This window comes from Gossypium hirsutum, chromosome A05 (genome assembly GCF_007990345.1).
Source record: "Gossypium hirsutum isolate 1008001.06 chromosome A05, Gossypium_hirsutum_v2.1, whole genome shotgun sequence".
Classification (NCBI taxonomy): Eukaryota; Viridiplantae; Streptophyta; class Magnoliopsida; order Malvales; family Malvaceae; genus Gossypium; species Gossypium hirsutum.
This window is the reverse complement of record NC_053428.1, coordinates 35547862-35570539: the sequence shown is the minus strand read 5'-3', so window position 1 is coordinate 35570539 and position 22678 is coordinate 35547862. Positions and strand designations below refer to the sequence as shown.

Here is a 22678-nt window from a genome sequence, read left to right as displayed (position 1 = left end):
AAAATTATAAAAAGAATTTTATGAATAAAAAATCAAGAATATACGGTAAAATTTTTAAAAATAAAAAATTATAATTTTTTATTTATAAAAAACTACAAATTTTTTATTTATAAAAAAAATTATTAACACTTACAGTGTTTTATTTTAAAAACAACCCTTCTATTAGGGTTATTTAAAAAAATGTATTTGATTTAAAAGATAAAAAAATTAGTTGCCTCGTCAACTTAACTGAAAGTTTCAATTCGAAGGCTTTATCAATGGCTAGCTTTTTATTAATACTCTAATTTAGCATGGTAAGTTTTCCCTTAGGACTTAAATTGAGTGTAGCTTTTTATTTGGAGCTGGTTTGCTTTTTAAAAAAATTATAGTTCGAGAGTTATGTTTTTTTTTTCAATTTAAGTCAAGTTAAATCAATTGTTTTATTTGTTATTTTCATTTTATTTTAATTAAGTTTAAAATAATTAGTTTGCATGTTCACTTGCATAAATGCTTGACCTATTGAGATTATTTTATTTAATTTTTGTTTTGTGTTTTTATTTTATGATTTGACTCTTAAATATATTAATTTCTTTTCACATTAATATTTATAACTCACATGTTATCTTATTAGAATATGTCACGTAACACTTTCAATCAATTAAAATGTGATTATATTTTTTTGAAATTAAAAATAGATATATAAATTCTAAAACTTTCTAGGAAATAAAAAATTTAAAAATATTTATGAAATTAAAAAAAGATAATTAAACATTTTAGAAAACAACCATTGACTTTGATCACTTCTAATTGCCATTGACTGGCCGCTGATCACCGAATGGTTGATCAAATATTAATTTGATTTTTTTAAATTTTAAAAAAAATAGAAATTATATATACTTTGCATGCAAAAATATTTTTTTTTTCCAAAATTATTAATTTTTCAAAAAAATTATATTATTTTTTAATTTATTTTTCTTAATTTAACCATTTTTAAATTTTTATTTTTAAATATATATATTTTTGGTTTTTCTGAAAAAACTATTCTAAAAAATATTTCAATTTTTTATAATATATATTTCACATTTTCTTATAAATTTATAAGGTTTAGCTAAATTTTAAAATTCTTTAAATATATATATATATGATTTTTGAATTTTTAAAAGTTATATTGATATATTTTAACAATTTTACAAAATTCCCATTTTTTAAATCTTCTAAATCTTTTTATTTTTCTTTAACTTTTTGGAATATGTACCATAAGAAGGAAGTCACATGTGAGGTTTTAAATTTTAATTTACTAGAAGTGTCACATGTGTGTTCTAATTAGACCACGTGTTAGCCTTTTATTTAATATCAATAATGTCATCGAACTGAATGGATGGATTGAAACAGTTAACAAAATATATATTTTAGTATTAATCTAAACCATAAAAAAATTAGATATAAAATTAAAAAAGTGATGCATCTTAGGGATAAAATCATGTTTTAAACTTTCTTTTTAAATCTATTGCATTATTCATGTTGGTTTTACCGTTTAACGCTTAAATTTTAATTTTAGGTTTATATTTTTTTTAATAATATTATCTTCAATATTTAAATTTAAATCTTTTATGTTGTACCACAAATTTATGACTACACTATAATATATATATATATATCAAGATTAACATATTTACCTAAAAATTGATCCTGAAACTAGTATGATGATTTATGATGTATTTAAAGAATTAATCTACAACTTGCAAATAATTTAGAGCCTATAATCTATAAAAGTCTTGATAAATTTTATTTAATATAATATTAATATTGAACCCTTCCCCAAAAAAAATTAATATTCACATATTATAATAAAAATTAAAAAATAATTTAATTACATTTTCTTAAAACACCAGGCAGTTTATTAATTAGAAACTAAAATGAATCTTTTAGTTATAATCTAATAATCAAGATATTATCCACCATCCATTTACAAACTTAAAACTAATTTCCATTTCCTTTTTCAAAGTTTAAATCAGAGCAACAAACACTCAATCTCCAGAAAAAAAAAGTGGAAATCTAAATTAAACAACATTAATTGAATCATTTACAAAAAATAAAAACAATAAAGTTCAAAATCAACTCAAAAGTGGAGTTCTACCATCAAGATCAAGATCTTGATTATCATGATCATCAAAATCATCGCCACAATCGTAAACAGATCCAACGAGCGCCAGTTGATCTTCCAAATACCTCTGTAACAGTCCACCTCCCCTTCCTTCTACTTCCCCGCAAGGAGCTTCTTCACACTGCCGCAGCCGATTCTCCTCATCTTCTTGCGCCGCTGCCGCAGCCTTTCCTCCGCTACTCCTCCGACAAATGCGAAAACAGATTTCAGCCAAACAAATGAGGGGGAAAGTGGCGCAGAGGAAGGGGATGAGAATAGGGGAGCAAAGCAAAAGGAAAAAACATCGGCGGCGGCGTGTGCGGAGCCACGACACCATAGTTAACATGAGGCGAGCTGGGGCCAAGAAGGAGGAAGGGAAGATAGGCGAAGCGTTTGGATTGGGCAGAAGAGGCTCATGGCGTGAAGGAGAGTTGAGGATCGGCGGAGGGTTGGTGGCGGTGGCGACGGTGATTTTGTAGTGAGGGTTTGAAAGAAGCGAAGGTTTGATAAAAGGAGACTGATCTTTATACATAATGTCACAAACAGTGGCTTTGATTTTGGTTTACTTTTAAGAAAGTTTATCGTTAATACCTTTTTCATTTTTCCTAACTCCTCGATTTTTTAACTCTAAACTAAAACCCGCTTCCCCTGGGTCTGGGTTTAATCATTTTTATCAAATAATATAACCTTTAAATTTATGAAAAAAATTATTTTAAAAAATATTTATAAAAGGGTAAAATAACATTTTTTGTTTTTTATTGACTTTCTAAATAATTAATACTAATTTTCCTTTAATTTCTTTTATTTGATTGATAAATATTTTAAAAATTCGTATATAAAGTAATTGATTGAAATAGTATTTATTACAATAATAATTACACTATCTTATAATTACAAAAAATGTAATTCGTTAGGCATGTTTGACTGACAGAGTTAGAGGTGAATAAAACACAATTCAATTTGAAAAAATCGAAAAAAATTTTAAATTTTAAGTTAATTGAATCGAGTTATCCAAATCAATTCAAAACTGACATTAGCTAATTTATTAAATGAAATTTACATGATTCATAAATGAGTTTATTTTAGTGAATATAAATAAATTGAAGATATTAATTTTGTCACAACTTTAATTTTTTTAAATTTATTAAATAAATAAAAATCACCACATGATTATTTAATATTCTTTATATAATATTTTTAATGATTTTTGGAAGTAAAGCAAATTGTATAAAAAAATGCAATGTCTTACTGATTTAATTAATATTAAATTGTATTACATGGTCGAATTATAACATGAGAAATAATTTATATCAGTAGTTAATCTAAATTATCCGTAGCCCATGGGCTTAGATTGAGCAAATGACTCATGTTAGGACTAGACTTGTCAAGGGTCGAGTAGCCTACTTGACCCGATCAGTCTGAGGGGAGTTAGATCGGACTTGGACAATAATTTTGTACCTTGACCTAACCCAAATTCAATTTAAATAATATTTTTATAAAAATAATTATTAAATAAATAAAATATCAATTAAAAATATTTTATTATTTTATTGAACAGTAAAATAGGTTTTTTGAGTAGATCAGGTCAACTTGAAAATGGGACTAAGCATGAAAATTTCTACGAAACCAGATCTCGACTCAACCCGACCCGACTCATAAACAACTCTAATTAGGATTATTATATTTTCCAAAAGTCTAATTGAAAAGATAACTTATTTTAAATATCAAAGTTAAACTGACTCCTATAAATAAACACATAAATACGATTGTCTAAAATTACAATAAATTAGACAGGATTCAAGTTAAACTTATTTCAGATGAATGGCGTTCATGACTTTTTTCTTCTTCTTCTTCTTCTTCTTTTAGACTAATAATTTTAACATTGTAAAACTTGGTGGTCTGTATAAACTGATAATACTTTGATACTGTTGCTACTAAACTTATTTTTGTGGGTTAATATATCTTTTTTTTCTTAAATTTGGCCACTTGTAATTAATTAATTTTCTTTTCTTTTTTTTTACCTAAAGTTCAATTCTATCACACATTTTGGTACATTTACAATAATATCATTAAAATATCTCGATATGGCGTTGAGAACCAACAACATAACAACATATGGAATCCTCTCATATGACACATGGCAAAAATAAAAAACCTAAAATATTTTAAAATTTATAACTTTTCACATTTGGAATAAATCTAAGCAAATAGTTATCTAGGTTTATCTGAATTGGGACAATCTTTTGTCTAGATTATTTTAGATATGCATTTTTATTTTTAGCATAATGATTTATTTGATCTTCTAACTTTATAAAGAAAGTCATTTTAGCTCTACATTTAACTTTTCACCTCTTTTAGCGATTGAACTTGTATTGTTTGTCAAATCACTTTAAAATAGATCAAAAAATTAACGTTTATTAACTTTACTGATGTGGCATAGGACATGGATTGTACGCTATGTCAATAATTAATTAATTTTTAAAAATTAAAAAAATTATATATTTTTTATTTTTAAAAATTTAAAAATTAATTTATTGGTGATGAAGCATTCACATGATAATCCATGTGTATACCACATTAGCAAAGTTAACAAACATTAACTTTTTCATCTATTTTGAGATGATTTGACAAACAACATAAATTCAAGGACTGAAAAAGATAAAAATTTAAATAAAAGGTTGAAATGATATTTTTTTATAAAATTAGAAGGCCAAATAAGTCATTGTATATTTATTTTTTAGATATATTTTAATTTTTATAACCTATCATATTTTGTATTACCATTTTAAAATTAAAATTAAAATTAAATAAAATCTAAAATATTTAAAAATCATTTCACAAACCCCATACATTTAATTATCTAATAAAATGATTTGCACACACTAATACCATACGAGATGCTTCTTGCCCTTGTCAGTTGCAGCACACAAATTTCCACTGTTTCCTCTCCAAAAAAAAAACTATTTCTCATAATTGATTAAAGGTTAGTATTTGATACACTGACAAGATTTTTTCTATTCTACAAGCAGCCTTAAAAATTTGTCACACGTCTCTTTCTGAAACATCCCACAAACTAGGTTAGAAGAAATTAAGTTTTGAAACCAAAACGTGGTTATTTTTCAATTTTGAGTCTAGATTTTGGAAATTTTTAACAAGTAAATAGATTTGGTTCAATGGTTAATGTTCTGGTTATGTACACGAGGTTTTAGGTTTGAATTTTATCTCTTGAAATTTTGCTCTTTTTTATTAAACTCCTACCTTTGGACATGTGGGTTATAAGTTAATTTCGATTAATTGATGACAATATGAGCTTAGTAGTTCAATGGATAAGCTTTTGCATACTCTTTGGTTTGATTTTTGAATCCTTGCGAAAGCAATAAGAAAAATATTTTTTCCCTTTTCTTTTATGCTGCCTTGAGAAGCCGTTTAATTGTCTTTATAATTTAAAAATAACTAAACTCATCTTTTAGAAACTCTTCTCTTATTTGGAATGCCAGTTCTTCTTCTTCTTCTGTTGTTTTTTTTTTATTTTTTTCTTTCTAATAACTCCGCTACTGGTTTTGTTGAAGAAATTGCATATCTCATCATTTTCGACAAAAAATTAACAGTGTAAGTTTGTAGTCGAATTTTTACTAATATTCACTCTTAATCACTATTTGTTAAAATTGAAATGGTTTTATTTTTTGTTAAATTTTATTTTGAGGGTTCAATTGGTTCTCTTTCTTAGGTGAAGGGATTGCATATCAAGGTTCTCCACCGATTTAAGTACTTGTATTGTTGGATACTAGCAGTGGTAAGAGTTTAAATTCGGTTTTGGGTTTGTGTCGAAAGTTTTCAATGGAACTTTGGTTATAAATATGTTTTGTTATTGAAATGGTTATGAGGAATGTTTGATTAAGGTCTGATTGTTGTTTTAGGGACGAGAACTTATCTGTGTTGCTTCTACATCAAATTTGTATCAAGTGGGTACTAAAAACCTGAATTTCTGTGATTTGTGAATGTCGAAAAACATGGCTTCCGACGCCACACGGTCGTGTGGTAGACCATGTGAGGTACTGTTTAGGGTCACACAGGTATGTGTCCAGGCCGTGTAACTCACTATTTGCAACCACACGACCATATGCGAGGCCGTATGCGTCACTAAGAAAGCCATATGATTGTGTGCTAGGCCGTGTGGATCCACATGAGCATGTGGGTCCACATGAGCATGTGGGTCAAAATACTGAAATTTTTCCTTAGGGCTGTGAACGTCGTCTAGATCAAATGTAGGCCTTCCATAAGATCTGTATGATCTGTATTAAGCTATAAAACTCATGAATTGTTGATCTGTTAGTGTATAATTTGCTATCTGTACGTATGTCTGTTTTGAATTAAGATAAGTAAAAATGATTGCAAATGTATAATGTACCCTTGTTTGGATACGTTGAGGTATATGAATTATCCAGGTACGATTTGTATTGTGTTAAGTGTGATGGTACGCCCCTGTGTTACTCTATTGATTAAGAATATGTGATATCCAAATATGTTGAATTGATTGGTATTAATTCTAATGTATAACCATGCATATGACTTCATAACAATCCGATGTGATCTATTGAGGTTTGATAAATCTGTTTTACAAAGAATGAACTCTCATGCCTACTGGTTCTGTTATTGTATGATAGCAGGACCTACATGCTTATCACTCTGACTCTATATATGCATGTCATGACATATTGCATGAGATTTGGGATAATGTGAAAGGAGAAAGTTTCTAGCAGTTTAATGATCTGCATTATCTAGTGGTTTATCCACAATTCTGTCCTGGCTACTTAATTGTGGTATAGTGGCTTGACCACATGTATTTGATCTGACAGTTTTAACTGCAAATTCAGATGGCACTGTCCATAGTTATCTGTTGGTGTGATTTGGTTGGACGAGTTTTGGAGAACTCTATTTTGGTGTGTAGCGGAGTTGGGTATGATTTTTTTTAATAAATCTATATTCTAATTGGTTTTGAAAAATATTGCATCGATATAGACATACATTTGATGTTCTGTTTTGGTGTTGTTTGTCTTGTTGTGTTCTATTGTACTACCATTGTCGAAATCTCTGTGATACTTTGGATATGTTCTATGCAGGTTATATGACCACTATTATGTTCTCTATGTTACTACGATTTATATGTTGTGATCTGTTTATTTGTATTTGAGTTGGGTTATATATTGTGCTTTGTAGCTCACCCCATTGTCTTATCTTTATCTGTTCAGGTAAACTTTTGACTTAAGACCGGACGGCGTACGAGAACTCGAATTGTTTTTGCACTGATGTAACTATGATTTGATCTTTTGGGTTTGTAATCTGTTTTTGAACTTGCCTTGCTTTTGCTAATCTCGCTAGTAGTTAACAATTTCTAACACGAAACTACAAAATCATTTAAGTAGACTAAAATGGATTTTTGGTTTTCAAAGTTAAAACTCTGAAAATTTTTATGCTACAAATCAAGTAAAGTTTTGAGTATTTCTGAATTCTTATTGAAACCTGTTTTCAACGCACCAATGTAGATTTGGCTTAAACTTCTAGGCTGGGTTTGGGGTATTACACTTTCTTTCAAAATTTTTTAATATTTTACTATACTCTATTGGACACTTATAAACTCTTGACCGTGCTTGTGGAGTCTAAAAACTCCACTGACAAGTGTACCAAATATTTTTTCCATTTCTTAAACCCTTAATCAACCCAAACTCTAAGGCTTTTCTTAGTAGAGTTGAAAGAAAATTGAAAGAATAGAAAATTGAAGGTTGAAAACTAAAAAGATAGAAAACAAAATTGTTCTTTCTATAAGCATGCTTAGTAGGAAAGATGAAAAAATGGAAAGAAATTACTTTTTCTTTTAATCCTTTGTTGGTTGGGTTGAAAAATGGAAGGAAAGAAAATAAAATATTTGAAATTTGCATTATTTTGAACTAACATACACATTACCTTCATTTTCTCTCATCTCATTATTTTAAATTGGAAGGATTGAATCTTATTCATTAGGATGAAAATGGAAAATGATTACCCCTCCTATTTTGTTTCCTCTCACTTTTTCTCCCAATCAAGCACTCAAAAGTGTTTAGTTAAGTGGAAAAGTAGAAGAATGAGAGGAGGGAGTGGAAAATTGGAAAGAAAATAATTTTTGAGTGTGTTTGATTGGGAAGAAGAGTGAGAGGAAAGAAAAAAAAGTGGGGTGATCATTTTTCATCATAATACATAAAAATCAATCCTTCTAAATTGAAATGATGAGATGAGAGAAAATTGTATGTTAGTTCAAATTATGCATTTTCAATTGTTTTATTTTATTTTCTTTCACTTTTCAACTCTACTAAGCAATGGAGAGGAAGAAAATTATTTTTCTTTTCAATTGTTTCATCTTTCATACCAAGCACACTTATGGAAAGAATATTTATATTTTTCATTTTTTATTTTTCCACCCATTCAATTTTCTATTTTTTCAATTTTCTTTTCACTCTACCAAGCAAAGCCTAAGAGTGTGTTTGGTTGGGTGCAGTGGCAGTGGGGAGCCAGAAAAATTGAAGTGTAAGGTCAAATTTTTTTAAAAATAAAACCTTTAAAAAAATTCTTATAAACTAATATATAATATTAATATTTGATAAATTAATGTATAATATAGTTAAACGTAAAAAAAAATTATAAAATTATTAAAATAATAACTAATAGAAAATATACATCAAATAAGTTCTAATAACTTGTACATAACACTTTCTAATGTGTTGAAACTGTTGAATTATCTCCCTCTTATCAAAGTTTTAATTATTTTTTTTTGAAATGAATAATTTTCAAAAATCAAGATTTACTATTATCAGATAATACAATTATATGTAGTTGTAATTTTTACTAATATACCAAACAATTTTATAATATAAATTCAATATTTATAAATTTCTCCCATATTTAATTTTTCATTAATTAATTTTTTTTGTTTATCAAATAACAACTTAATAAATATAATTATTATGACAAATTATACTAAATATAAGATAAATTAATAAGACAAAAAAATCATTATTTATAATTTATTTTTCATGAAGCCAATATATAACTAGTATTTAAGGTTTGAAAAGAGATTCTGGATAATTATAGGCATTGTATTAAAAAAATATTTTTTCACAAAAATAAAAACCACGTAAAATTCTTTTTAGTGTCATAAGAATGCAATATGCCAAACACAAGATTAACACAAACACGAAATTCACACTAGCAGCAACAATTTCTAAACAAAAATATTAAATATTTCTAATCAATATTCATGAAATTCAAGAATATAAATACAATCAATCCTAATTTTTTTAAAGATTTGTGTAATAGCCAATTTTAGCCCAGGCCAATAAAACAAAAATAAAACCCAAATAAACAATTAAAGTCCAATTTTTTAAGTCCATTTACAACATATGTATAATCCAAACAATTAAAACCCATTTCAGACCCAATTTCAAACCCAACAAGCCCAAACTAACCCTAGCCCACTAGCTATCAACATTTTCAGCAAACATAAAAAAACCCTAGCCACCAAGCCTTCAGCCGCCGCATGTTAGGCCAACCATTGGCCATCTCGCGCAGAACCTTTCCCGCACGCCACCACCACTCACCCACACCTCTGACACCGGCAGAAGAAGTAAAGACAACAAGGACAAGGAAGAAAACGACAAAAAAATAGGATGGATTCGTCTTGTAAATGACTTTAAAAGTCGAAATCTCCCATTTGTTATTTTTTTACACACACTATTAATCAAAAAACATAACAGAAGTTTCAAGAGGTTTTAATCTTTTCATTATCTATTTTCATTTCTTATTTCTTTTATTGTTATTTTTTTAACACAAATCTTTTAATAAAAAAGGAAAAGAAATAAACTTACCTGAGTAGCCCTACGCTCCTCCTTCGCCGAGGGTGTTTCGCGGCGCCGAGGGCCCCAAAACCTTTTAAGGTTTGGCCTTGGCTTTGACGGCTGCGTCGACTAGGTAAAGGGACCGAAGAGTCTTATTTTATTCGGTTTTTGTCGCGAACAAGAGGCTAGGCCTCTAGATCTGGTCAACACGAGGGCAAAAGGGACCGTTTTGCACCTCTCCGACCACCGTCCACGGTGGAGGAGCGGCGGTCCGGCGCGGTGCAATGATGGGTTTTATAAACCCTAGCAGAGAAGAGAAATTAAAAAGGGAGGGTTGAAATTAAGAAAAAAATAAAAAAAATTGGCTTTAATAGCTATGCAAAACGACAGCGTTTTGAAACCCCCCAACACCTCAAAACGGCGTCATTTTGGGGGTATCCAAGTGTGACACGACCCTATTTAAAGGGGATCCGTGTGTTTTTAAGGCTCAAATGGGCTATTTACAATTTTGGTCCCTCCTTTTTGTAGAACCATTCGATTAAGCCCTATTTTATTTTCTTTGACTTCCCATTTTACCCTGAAATTTGCGCGTCATTTCATTTTGGCCCAGGATGAAGCGCAACGCATTGAGGGGTCTGGGGAATTTTTTGTTTCGCCCCTTTATTTTTCGGTTTGTTGCGAATTGGTCCACCATTTCATTTTCATTACTTAGGATTTATACCCGAAACTCTAATCCGATTTCAATCGCATCCTAAACCTATTTTTATTCATTTTCTTTAAAAAAATATTTATTATGTTATTTTAAAATATTTTATATATAATTTACATAGGATTATTTTCATATATATATATATATTCTAACTTGTTTTATGCACTGTTTATTAAAAATTGTTTTATTATATATTTTAAATTGCCTTATATATATATGAATATATATCTATTTCTAAACTATTTTATATATTATTATTTATTTTAGATTCTTTCTCCATATTATATACATATTACTTTTCAAATTTTTATATATATATAGTTATTTTTAAAACTGTTTTGTATGCCATTTATTTCAAATTTCTTTTTACATATTATTTTAAACTTTTAGTATATAAATTTTAAATTGATTTATATTACTTATTTTAAATTATTTCATATGCCTTATTTTAAACTCTTTTCATTTATTTTAAATTGTTTTATTATTATTTATTTTAATATTCTTTATAATATTTATTTTACACTTTTATATTTATATATATTATCTATTTTAAAATTTTATATATATAATCTATTTTTAAATCGTTTTATACATAGTTGACTTTAATTTTTTTTTATATTATTTTGGAACTCATTTATTACCATTCTTGAAATCGTTTTACATCTTATTTATTTTAATTTACTTTATACTTTTTTATTTTAAGATTGTTATATCTTATTTAATTCATTGGTCTTTGATTATTAATGTTAGTATTTAATAATGTATGTTGTGTGATTATTGCCATTATGTATTTTAATTTGTTGATTTTGTTTTTTTTTTTGTATTATTACCATTCACTTGTATAATATTTTTTTCATGTATCATCGTTCCATGTCGCACTATATTTTATTTCATATCATCACCTCATGAATCAAGCCTCATTACATTTATCAAATAAATCGTTTTATTTTAATCCAAACAAATAACGCACGTCGTTTAAATATCGTACTCGCTATTATTAAAAAAAACGAAAATTTTCAAAAAATAAGGCAATGTTTCACGTTTTGGAACATCGAGGAACTGTGCCCCAACTTACGGGGTTTCAATTTTCTCGTTGATCCTAAATGGCCAAACATTCTTTCGAGTTTTAAAATACATGGAATTCCAATGAAAATTAAAGACAAACTTGCGCTCAGGAGCTCATGGTATTGTATCTTAACTTACGGGATGTGATACTTCGATATCTTGAGACGAGGAGATCTTTAGCAATCATTTTGATCTAATTCAAGCATTCTTAAAATCGACGTTAATAAAAAAGGGATCGTATTTTAAATCCATTCTCGATTTTCAACTTTCGACATTAAGACACTAACTAATCAATTCGGTACCAATTTTGGGTGTGACGAGGGTGCTAATTCTTCCTTGCATGTAACCGAATCCTTAACCCATTCTCTCAAGTTTCATAGACCAAAAACACTATTTTAATAAACTAAAACGTTTTATTATAGCAAAGGTGATCCGATCACACCTAATAAAAAAGGATTGGTGACGACTCCCGTTTTAATCTTCGCTTTCAAACAAAGTCGATTCCTGTTTTCAAAAAAATTGTTTCGACAATTTGTATTAAAACAAATCTAAAAGTTATTACTGAATTAAGAGATTAAGAATGCAAACAAAATCAAAATCCCAAAATCATTTAATTATAAAACTGAACTTTGCAAAAAAAGTTACAATCTTAATTTTTTTTGGAGATTAATCAATACACCTTGTAAAGAAAAGAATGGTTGTTTCCAAATTAGGAAGATGCACTTAAAAGTATTAAAAAATAGATAAGTTTTGGAGAGTGTATGTGAAAAATAAGAGAAATTTGGGAGAAAAGTGATAAATGATGAAAGAAAAATATTAAGAAAATTTAAATTTTAGTGAGTGGGAAAATATTAATTTATTTTCCTATAAAATATTTTTTTTATAATTTTTTTCTAATATTTTTGTGGGGTCAATTTAATAATTTTACAAATTAAAAAATATTTTTTAAAGTAACTTTTTAAAAAAAAATTATTTTCTAGGTCAGCTATGCATTTGGTTAGATGAAAAAGTAGCAAAAAACTAAAATTTGAGTTAGCTTGATCGAGAAGAAAAATGAGAAAGAAATAAAATAGGTTTATGATCATTTTCCATTGCAATGCAAAAAATTCAAAATTTCCAAATTTAAAAAATGAGAGGAGAAAAAAAATGATAGAGAGGTGTATGTTAATTCAAATTTATGTATTTTTTTAAATATTTTATTTTATTTTCTTTCATTTTTTTAATTTTACAAGTAATAGACTAACATTTCTTTCCATTTTTTCATATTTCTTATCAAGCACGCCTGTAAAAAAATATTATATTTTTCCATCTTTTGTAACAGCCTAATTTTCAGTGGTATTGGGAATAGAGATTTGAGATCACTAAATCCGATGGGTGAGTTGAAAATTTACTAAATTAAACCTATGAGTCAAATGTGAATATAAAAACATTTTTGAATTAGTGAATTTGGTGATTTAAAAGAATTAATTAGGTAAATTAGGTCGAGAATGAGGTTCGAGACTTCGACTTCATAAATCGAGCCATAAATATTTTTAGAAATATTTATGGAGTGTTGGTGAGGTAGTAATAAAATTTAGTCAGAAAATTTTGACGTTTGGGTGGTTAATTAAATAAAAAGAACTAAATTGAAATGGGTGTAAAAGTTGCTAAAAGGATTAAACAGCTCAATTGTCAAATGAGGAAGGACATAAAGTGAAAATAAGCCCAAAGGGATATTTTGGGCGGCAATAGCTGAGAAAAATCGGGAAATGGGTGAAATAAGGGCAAAATTGGAAAATTGTCAAAATTGGCTAAATAAAAATGGGACTAAATTGGAATATCTAGAATTCTCTTCATTTCTCTTCATACTCATCAGCTGAAAAACAGCCAAGGAGGAGGGTCCAAGTTGGTTTTCATACTCCAGCCTCATGTAAGTTTAATTCTTGCTTTCTCCTTGAAATATTTATGTTTTTGGACTTTTACAATTGGGTCCAACTTACTATTTCATTAGTTTTTGATTCCATGTCTAATTTTTGAAGTTTTTTTGGATGATTTATGGAAGTATATGATGATTTGGCATGGAATTAGAGCTTTAAATTGTTTATAGTCTGATTTTATTGAAAGAAATGAATAGAAAGTGAATGTTTGGGACCTAATTGTAAAAGAGTTTGAAGTTAGAGTTTCATGTGAAAATTATGAATTTCAATAGTTATGAAATAACTTATAATTTCTATAAAAAGTATTAATTGAGAAAATTATCTTAATTGAGGGGTTAATTGAGTAAGGACTGAATTGTATGAATTGTGAAATTTGGGGTAAAATGGAAATCAACATTTTGCACTAAAACTGTTTTGGGCAGCAGCAGTAGTTTAACTTTGAAAAATCACCAAAAATTGTAGAAATCGAATTAGAGGATGAATAAAATATGAAATTAAATCTTATTGAGTCTAGTTTCTTATAAAAGAAATTATATAAGCAATGGAATTGTAAATAATGAGATATAATAACTTTTGTGAGACAAGGTCAGAATGATTTCGGGTTCCCCTGTTCTGAATTTGGAAAATCATCACAAATTGGATAAAAATAATTAGAGGCTTAAATTTATATTTTTAGAATCCTGAATGAGTCTATTTTTAATAGAAACAAACTAGGACATCATTTGAATCCTGTACGAGAAGATAATTAATTTTTAGTGAAGAAGGGTCGGAACTGTCAGACAGCAGAACAGGGGAGACTTCAATGAATAAACTGTATTAATTGGCCAAACAAAAAATTATGAAATTTTTATGGTAAGAAGAAATATGAGTCTAGTTTCTGGGAAAATTTATGGATCTTAATTTGGAGTTCTGTAGCTCAAGATAAAAATAATTTAGTGACTATGACACAGATGAATAGCTTGAATATTCACATAAGTAGATAGTGAAAATTATGGATAATGTTACCTACAAGTGTGTTGTTTATACTAAGGATGTGGATGGAGAGGAGGAGGAGGAAAATATACAAAAATATATGAATGACTCGTGTATAAATTGATCACATGCCCGATTATAATCGATAAGTGTTGGATTAGAAATGATATAATGTTTTATTTGGAATATTTATTATGAAATTATGATTATCGTTATAATACAAAAATTGAACTTGTGAATTTATATGGCTAAATTTTAGTGATTATTTGTTAATTTTATGAATTTCATGACGTGTTATTTCATATGTATTGATGATAAAATCGTGAATAATGTAAAAGCATGAAAATTGAATAAATGATCAAATTGAACATTTAAGTTCAGTGATAAGATGAATTGAAGGAAAAGACCATGGTTGAACCATGACAACAAGTGATAAGTGATAGCTTCGGCTACACTTATCTAATCAAGGACAAATGAAAGTGATAAGTAGTAGCTTCGGCTACACTTATCTGATCAAGGACAAGTGAAAGTGATAAGTGATAGCTTCGGCTACACCTATCTGATCAGGGACAAATGACAAGTGAAAAGTGGTAGCTTCTGCTACCTGATCAGTGAAAAGTGGTAGCTTCTGCTACCTGATCAGTGAAAAGTGGTAGCTCCGGCTACCTGATCAGTGAATAGTGGTAGCTCCGGCTACAAGTGACAAGTAATTTCCGTATAAGACCATATATGGGATATGGCATCGGTGTGATATATGCTACTGTATAAGACCATATCTGGGATATGGCATCAGTGAGATATGTGATTCGTGTAAGACCATAGCTAGGCTATGGCATCGATATATGAATATGTGTAAGACCATAGTTGGGCTATGGCATCATTATGTGAAGATGTGTAAGACCATAGTTGAGCTACGGCATCGAGAAAACGAAGTACTTAATTCCGTAAGACGTTCACTAATTTGACAAAGTTTGGTAAGTGTTACATGGAATTATGTGATACAAGGAAGTACGAGTTGATAAGATACGAGTATAGAACTTGGTTGATAAATGAATTCATTTGTGATTATATAATTGTTCATCTTGAATGTACTGTCCATATGTATTGATAATTCAAATGTTTTAATGAATAAAGTTCCGACATGGAATAAATTGAACACGAGACAAATAATCATGAAATTGAACTCGGAATTCATGAAAATGACGGTTATTGATATATGGAGACATGAGACATTGATATATGAATATGGAAAATGTTTGATAAATGTGTTTATTCATAATTATGGAATTATATATCTCATGTGTACTATTTGCATAAAGATAATATTTCAAATACTTTAGTTATTTAAGCTTAAATATGAAATAATATGAAATCAAGATAAGTTGTTATGAAAATATATTTAGATTACAGAGATATTTTGATATGGCTGATATATGTTGTATGATTACATAACGTGAAATTGTGTATATATATATGAGAAATTTAATGAGAATTGAGCCCATACACGTTTCTTGTTATTTATATGAAGTGTACGACTGACAAGGGTGATGAAGTTATAAACAAAGAGTTACACGGGTTGAAAACACGAGCGTGTGACTCTCCAAAGTGTGAAAATTTTCTAAGTGTTGCAAAAGTTTCATATGTTTACGGTTTGGTCCCGAACCACCCTAAATGTATGTTTTGGGCCCCGTAGGCCCATATAAGGGACGTTAAACATATGTATGAAAGTTTTTAATTTAGAAGAAATTTTATGGCTGATTTTTACATGATTGATCATATTAAGTTCGGTAATGCCTCGTACCTTATTCTAGGCTCGGAAACGGGTAGGGGATGTTACATCTGTCTAATTTTTTACCCTTCAATTTTTCATGGACGGTTTCAAACATTCCAACTCTCAATCAATCTCAACACATACTTCTAAAAATAGAAAGTAGGTTTGGATGAGTAGCATGTTTACCTGTGGTTAGAATAAAAACATCGATAGTGATGATAATAGATACTATAATAATATTATAACCTAAGACAAAAATATATTAAGTGCACCGCACTGCACCACCTATCTAAATCACTATTAATTTTATTTGAAAATTTTGAATAACCCCCCCTCCCCTCCCCTAAACACTAACTTTGAACATTTTGAGTATTTCTTCAATACAATACACTTTAATAAACCCACGATAACAAGTAATATAATTTGGGTTTAAGAATTAAAACAATTTTGTTTATGTTTCCATAGGCAAAACGCACCAAAATGGAAACAAAATTATTTAATGGCCAACATTTTTAATTATATATGTGCAAATTTTGAAATATTAGGTGGAAATACCTAGAATTCTACATAAGCTTTTCGAAAAGTTTGATTAAATTGAAAATTTTAATAATTGAGTGGCCAAAATAAAATGAATTCAATAGTTTGATGATTATTCTTGTATTTTATCCTAAAAGTTTATTTTTATTTTGGTTAAAATTTGAAGGGTTAGGTATACAGTCATTAAAGAAATTAGGACTAAAGTGATAAAAATAGTAAACATTAAAGGCTAAATTTAGCATTATACCATTAAACTTTGTTAGAATAAAATTTGAAAATTCGAAAATATTTTGATCAGATATTAGAAAGCCCTATTAATTTTATTTAATTTTCCGCCGCCGCCATCTCCACTTCCATCTTCGTCGGTTTTTTTTACTGTTTCTTCTTCGTCTTTCTCGAGCTCCGGCCACGCGCTCGTGTCAGTGAGTGTCGCGGTTTGGCGCCGTAAACGACTAGTCCGAGCAACCGAGGTTAAGTTATCCTGCCAAATTGTTGTTGAACTTTTGATTATAAGAAGGATTATGCATTTGATTTTGAATCTTTTTATTCTGATTTCCATTTCTAAAACCTTTGCTTACTTAGCAGGGGTTTGATAATCATTCAAAGGCCGACAATGGCGACTCAGCGAGAAGGGGAAGCGTCTCAGGAAACTACAACTACTCCGCCGGCTAGCCTATCGGAATTGGTGCAGGAACGATATCGGAAAATCAAGGAGCACGCTGAAACGTATCCTTATGTATGGGGGTCTTACACGCTTGTTTATGGCGGTTTGGCACTTTGGACTATTTACAGATGGAGGAAACTTCGTAAGACTGAGGATCGAGTGCGAGCCCTTCAAGAAAGACTCCGGAAGCTTGTCGAAAATGAAGAAGCAGCAAACTCTGGTACATCTGTTAAAAAGGCTCCAACCTCTGATGATAAAGTTCCCAAGTAGTTATACGTTAAAAGTTTAGTTTCCCTTTTTATGTAGGAAAAAGAAAGTTCACATTCAGTTTGAGAATGCATTATTAAGGTTTTTGATGAACTAGCTAGTATTGATGAAGATAGTGTATGAATTTTGGGAGAAAAAAAATGAACATTAATTCTATTGTTTACATTATTTTTCTTACAATGTGGATGTGAGACATTCCTTTTTTACTTTTTTAAATAATTGTAATGGCTAAATGTTTATTGTAAGATGTATTGCCACTTAAAGGTAGAAGGTAGATGTGGCATAAATATGAACTCTATCATGTATCAAGGGCATCCATGATTTCTGGCCATGTTCATGATTTGCAACTTGAAAGCGTATTGAATATGTTTTATGAACTGCTGGCATCTGAAGGATGACCGGATGAGTTCATTATCTCCAATATGTTGAGTGCTCTTGCAGATTTAGCATCAACAAGATTGGCGATTAGGTTCTTTGATTTGCCATTCAAAGTGGTCGTGGATAGGTTTCGTGTATGATAAGTGCAGTGAGGTAGACTCTGCTGATCTCACATTTCAAGAGACAGTTCAGATGTAGTTTCTTGGTAAGTGATTATCGTAGCTTCGCATTACATGGATGTGCTAGGATGCTTTGACCTATTTAGGTTGAAGAAGGAACATGGGGCAGTGCTTAATTATATCTATATTAGATTCACAGGATTCTATCTTTTATTAGTTATGGAGGGCTTGTGGATGAAGGATTACAGCGTGCCAATAGAGCCCTTCTATCTTTTCCAAGTGCATTTGTATATATGATATATGCCCATCTGGATGTGAGGTTTCTTGTAATGGGTTGCATTCCTAAATTTTAAGAAAAAGTTGCATCCACAGGTATGGCTACCTAATATTTAAAATGGAAAATTTTCAGTATTAGGACCAAAGTGAAAAACTAAGCTGGGAGTTCAATTTAGCTTTTAAAAAATCTCTCTTAATTTTAGGAGGATGATATATAGATGATATGTACATATGTGCATTTATTTTGGAGTTTTAACTTCCTTGTTTTGCAAGGTGTTATTGAACTGCTTTTATCTATCCCACAAGCATTCTGTTTGACAATCCATTCTCCTTTACAAGCTTCTGTGCAAGTACATGATGATTCATTCTTCATTTTCATTCATCATAAGTATGTGATTTACCTTTTGAGTACTGCAGATACTCTGAAAGCATGAAAGATTATGAAGTTGAAACCAATGTAGAGCATTATTCTCTGTTGTGTTGACCACTTTGGGCATGCTGGAAGGCTAGCAGCGGTAGAAAATGTCATCCTCACATCCGGTATTAGGGATATAATCCAGTAATGTGGTGAGTCTTGTTGAGTGCTTTTAAGGTTTGTAAAGGACGCCATAACTGTGAAACTTGCAAGGAAAATAATTGAATCTGAACCCCAAGAATGCAAAAAAGTGGCTTTCTAGTGTCAGTGAACAGATGCAACAGTAAAGTGTTAAGAAGGAACCTGGTCTGAGTTGTATTTAGGTTGGCTCTCACCTTAAGAATCAATTAACCAAGCAAGGTTGAAAAGATTTTGGATAAAGAAGGAAATTTAGGTATGTTGCTGAGAGGCCTACTCCCAGAGCCAAAGGGAGCTCAGCGATGAACTATCACAGATAATTTACCAATCACTTTCAGACTTACTAGATCACCAAACCTACCTCCTGCTACGGTGAATTCGAAATCCTGCCCTGATTATCATATGACAATTGAAACTCTTGTCAAAGGTGGAAATGAGGGAAATAATTCCTGGAGATCTAATTACTGTTTTGTTGTTTGCTATATGGTTCATGTAGAGATTACTAGTAGGTGCAAGATATTAAGTTGTTGAATTTCTTTCTTGAAGGAGTTTAGTTTTTATGATGAATCTGGAAGAGTGATGATGCACTCAATTGGAGAAGCATTTATAGGAAATGAAATATGAAACTTGGAAGTTACCCATTAGAAATGTGAAAAACAGATTAAGGGAAGCTGTTTGGAGTTGGACAGAAAACTCTGCATAAGAGACAAGCCAACTGTAAATACAAAGCAAGTGCAAATCCAGGTATGCATCAAAACTCAAAGATTTGGTTTTCTTATAGGGAGATGCCTATTTCTTAAGAATGTAATTGGTAGCGCTAGACTTTTTGGTGTCTGGCTGTAATCATATCTAAGAAAGTTGCCTCCACATATGGGTTACCTGCACAAAATTTATGGTTCAAAACTAAACACTTGAATTAATTCTTGCCTTTCATTTGGATTATGCCATCCATAATGCACCTATTAAACTAGGCATTAAACAAAAAAATTCCATGGAATAGGATAATGGTAGAAAATACTGTTATTGGCGTTCCTTATAAACAAATGCCCAATTTACTGACTTGGTCGTGATATTTTCCCGTATGTTATTGCCGTTCCTTATAAACTAATGCCCAATGTACTGACTTGGTCATGATATTTTCCCGTATGTTATTGCCTTTGCTTTGTATACCCCTCTTTTTACTCCATAATGCATAATTTTGCACATAATACACCTGAAACTTTGTGCATGGCTGTGCTTGTTTGATTGAGCATGTGTTTGCGTGATGACATGCTTTTCACAGCATACATGCGATCCAATCTGTTTGACGAAGGAATGGATAAGTTTTATGACTTTGAGCATTCTAACATAATTGTTAAATAATGGATCTTATATAAAGTTGATCTGTTTCTACATATAGCATTTCAGAGTCCTCTATTTAATTTATTGCTCTGCCATTCTGCTGAATAGAAAGTTCTTTCCATAACAAATTGTTTCCAGAAACTCGTTACTTTTCATTCTTGCTTTCATTATAATGTTTTCACCTTATGCCTTATTATTTTGTTATGGTGATAAACAGCGGTGGGTTGAAGATGACCACTGAATGATAGGACATCAGATTACCATAAAAAATGAAAGGGTTGATTTGTGGTCACTATAACATATGATTAACCTTTACTTATTGACTTTGATGTAATTTCTGGAGAATTTCCAGGAAATTTGCCGATGAACTATGGTGGTTCTCACTGGCGTGTGATCAGCATCCTCAGATGGTAATCATCTATCTTTTCTATGAGTTGATAGTGAACAATTACAAGTTACGTAGCTGGTTAATGACTGTTAAAGGTTGAATTCTTCTTTTAAACTTTATTTATGTCTCTGGAGGTGACTTCTCTCTCTGAAATCAATGATCTGTTCCATGTTGATTAGGAAATACATGTTGCTTATTTGCTTTTTAGTATCTATTAACGTCTCACAATGAATGCATCCTTCCTTATACAACTTTTTGAAGAAATTAATAATAGATGAATTCATTTCTCTTTCACTTTTAGCCTTTTTCAAGTTCACCCTTCTCTGTTTTGTACTTAGTTATGTGACATGATGATAGCATATGCTCTCCTACATTCCCATTTTCAGGTAATAAAAAGAATCTGTCCTCGTCTAAAGTACAAATTTAAGCACGCATTAGTACATTACATACATGGTGGGAAATCTTTCCTTAGCTGTCCCTTTTAAATTGCTTGCCATATACCCATCCATGAAAAATGCTACAATTCGAAGTACTCCTAAGGCTTTCTGTTAAATTAGTAAGGTATCCTTTAAATTTGTCATATTTGAAAGGTTTCTCAATTTATCAGTTTTATTGTGGCCCTACTTTAGAATATGCTCGTGAAAAAAATATGAGCTGTTCAGTTACAACGTTACCACATTATGATATTTAACCATATATGCTCGAGGCCATCCATCTATATAAGTAATTTTTCCAGAGGGGCGTAGACACGCGGCATTAATTCCTTCTCTGTATTCCTAACCATGGGCAGAAAGGCAACTGTGTATGAGTTGATTTCTAACGAATATGCCAGGAAAGCGACTCTAAAGAAGCGAAAGGCCGGGCTGCTGAAGAAGCTGAGTGAACTGACAACCCTTTGCGGTGTTGCTGCTTGTGCTATAATCTTCAGTTCTTACGATGCGCAACCGGATGTTTGGCCATCCAAAGCCGAAGCATGTCAAGTTCTCAAAAAGTTCAAGAGTTCACCGGCACAGCAACGAGGTAAGAATATGATGGACCAAACCGTTCTTCTTAAAAGAAGCATATTGCAGTTGAATGGTAGGTTAGAGAAACGACAAAGGAAAAACCGAGAGCTGGAGAAGGAACTTGCTTTGGCCGAAACCATGGCAGGCGGAAATAACTGTGATTGGAATAATTTAGAGCAGTTGAAAGAATTGGATTATCAATTGCAGGAAAATATTAAGCTTATCACCAATAAGATTAAGGGTTAAGGAGTTTAAAAGCCTAATCAAGTTGGTTGAGAAATGGAAATAAAAGTAGAGCATGCTTAGTATACAAGTTTATCCAGTTAGATTTTATATGAATAGTACTTTTGCTTGTTGAAGAATTATCTGTTTTGCTCTACATGAATAAACTCTGGCTTTGTTTCATTTTCATTTTGTATTTGCTCGATGCTTTTATTTTCCGTAAAGTATCCGTATTCAACGTATGTTTTTGGCGCATATTCGAATATGGTAATGGGCATACGGCTTTCCAAATATATATTCATCAGAAATATTTTCATATCTGTCACTTACTAAATCCGAGTAGGATAGATTTGTAAAGTTCTCATAAAAATTATCTAGCATTTCAATTTCTTAAGGCTTTTCTAATTGGAATCATTCGTACTATATGGAATGTGATATTGTTGTGGGGTTTAAATAGTTTTATATGAATTTTTATTTGTACTATATGGAAAAATAATCTATCTTACTGA

The 22678-nt window shown here is 30.2% G+C and overlaps 3 protein-coding genes and 1 long non-coding RNA gene across 4 annotated transcripts; 2 read left to right on the top strand and 2 right to left on the bottom strand.

Moving 5' to 3' along the window:
* Positions 1 to 2012: 2012 nt before the first annotated feature.
* On the bottom strand, positions 2013 to 2767 carry LOC107904374 (uncharacterized). The gene has a single exon (XM_016830722.2). It carries the CDS (start codon positions 2652 to 2654, stop codon positions 2094 to 2096), a length of 561 nt encoding a protein of 186 aa, XP_016686211.2. The 5' UTR covers positions 2655 to 2767; the 3' UTR covers positions 2013 to 2093.
* A 6627-nt stretch (positions 2768 to 9394) lies between these two features.
* Positions 9395 to 10376, bottom strand: LOC121229087 (uncharacterized). Its single transcript, XR_005926585.1, has 2 exons — positions 10018 to 10376; positions 9395 to 9758 (listed from the first exon to the last, which is right to left on the bottom strand). It is a non-coding gene; the product is annotated as an uncharacterized lncRNA (long non-coding RNA).
* A 6873-nt stretch (positions 10377 to 17249) lies between these two features.
* LOC107904375 (uncharacterized) lies at positions 17250 to 18051 on the top strand. Its single transcript, XM_016830723.2, has 2 exons — positions 17250 to 17427; positions 17543 to 18051. The coding sequence occupies exon 2, from the start codon at positions 17571 to 17573 to the stop codon at positions 17889 to 17891; it is 321 nt and encodes a 106-aa protein (XP_016686212.1). The 5' UTR covers positions 17250 to 17427; positions 17543 to 17570; the 3' UTR covers positions 17892 to 18051.
* A 3674-nt stretch (positions 18052 to 21725) lies between these two features.
* On the top strand, positions 21726 to 22193 carry LOC107902506 (agamous-like MADS-box protein AGL80). Its single transcript, XM_016828674.2, has one exon. It carries the CDS (start codon positions 21726 to 21728, stop codon positions 22191 to 22193), a length of 468 nt encoding a protein of 155 aa, XP_016684163.2.
* Positions 22194 to 22678: the final 485 nt, after the last annotated feature.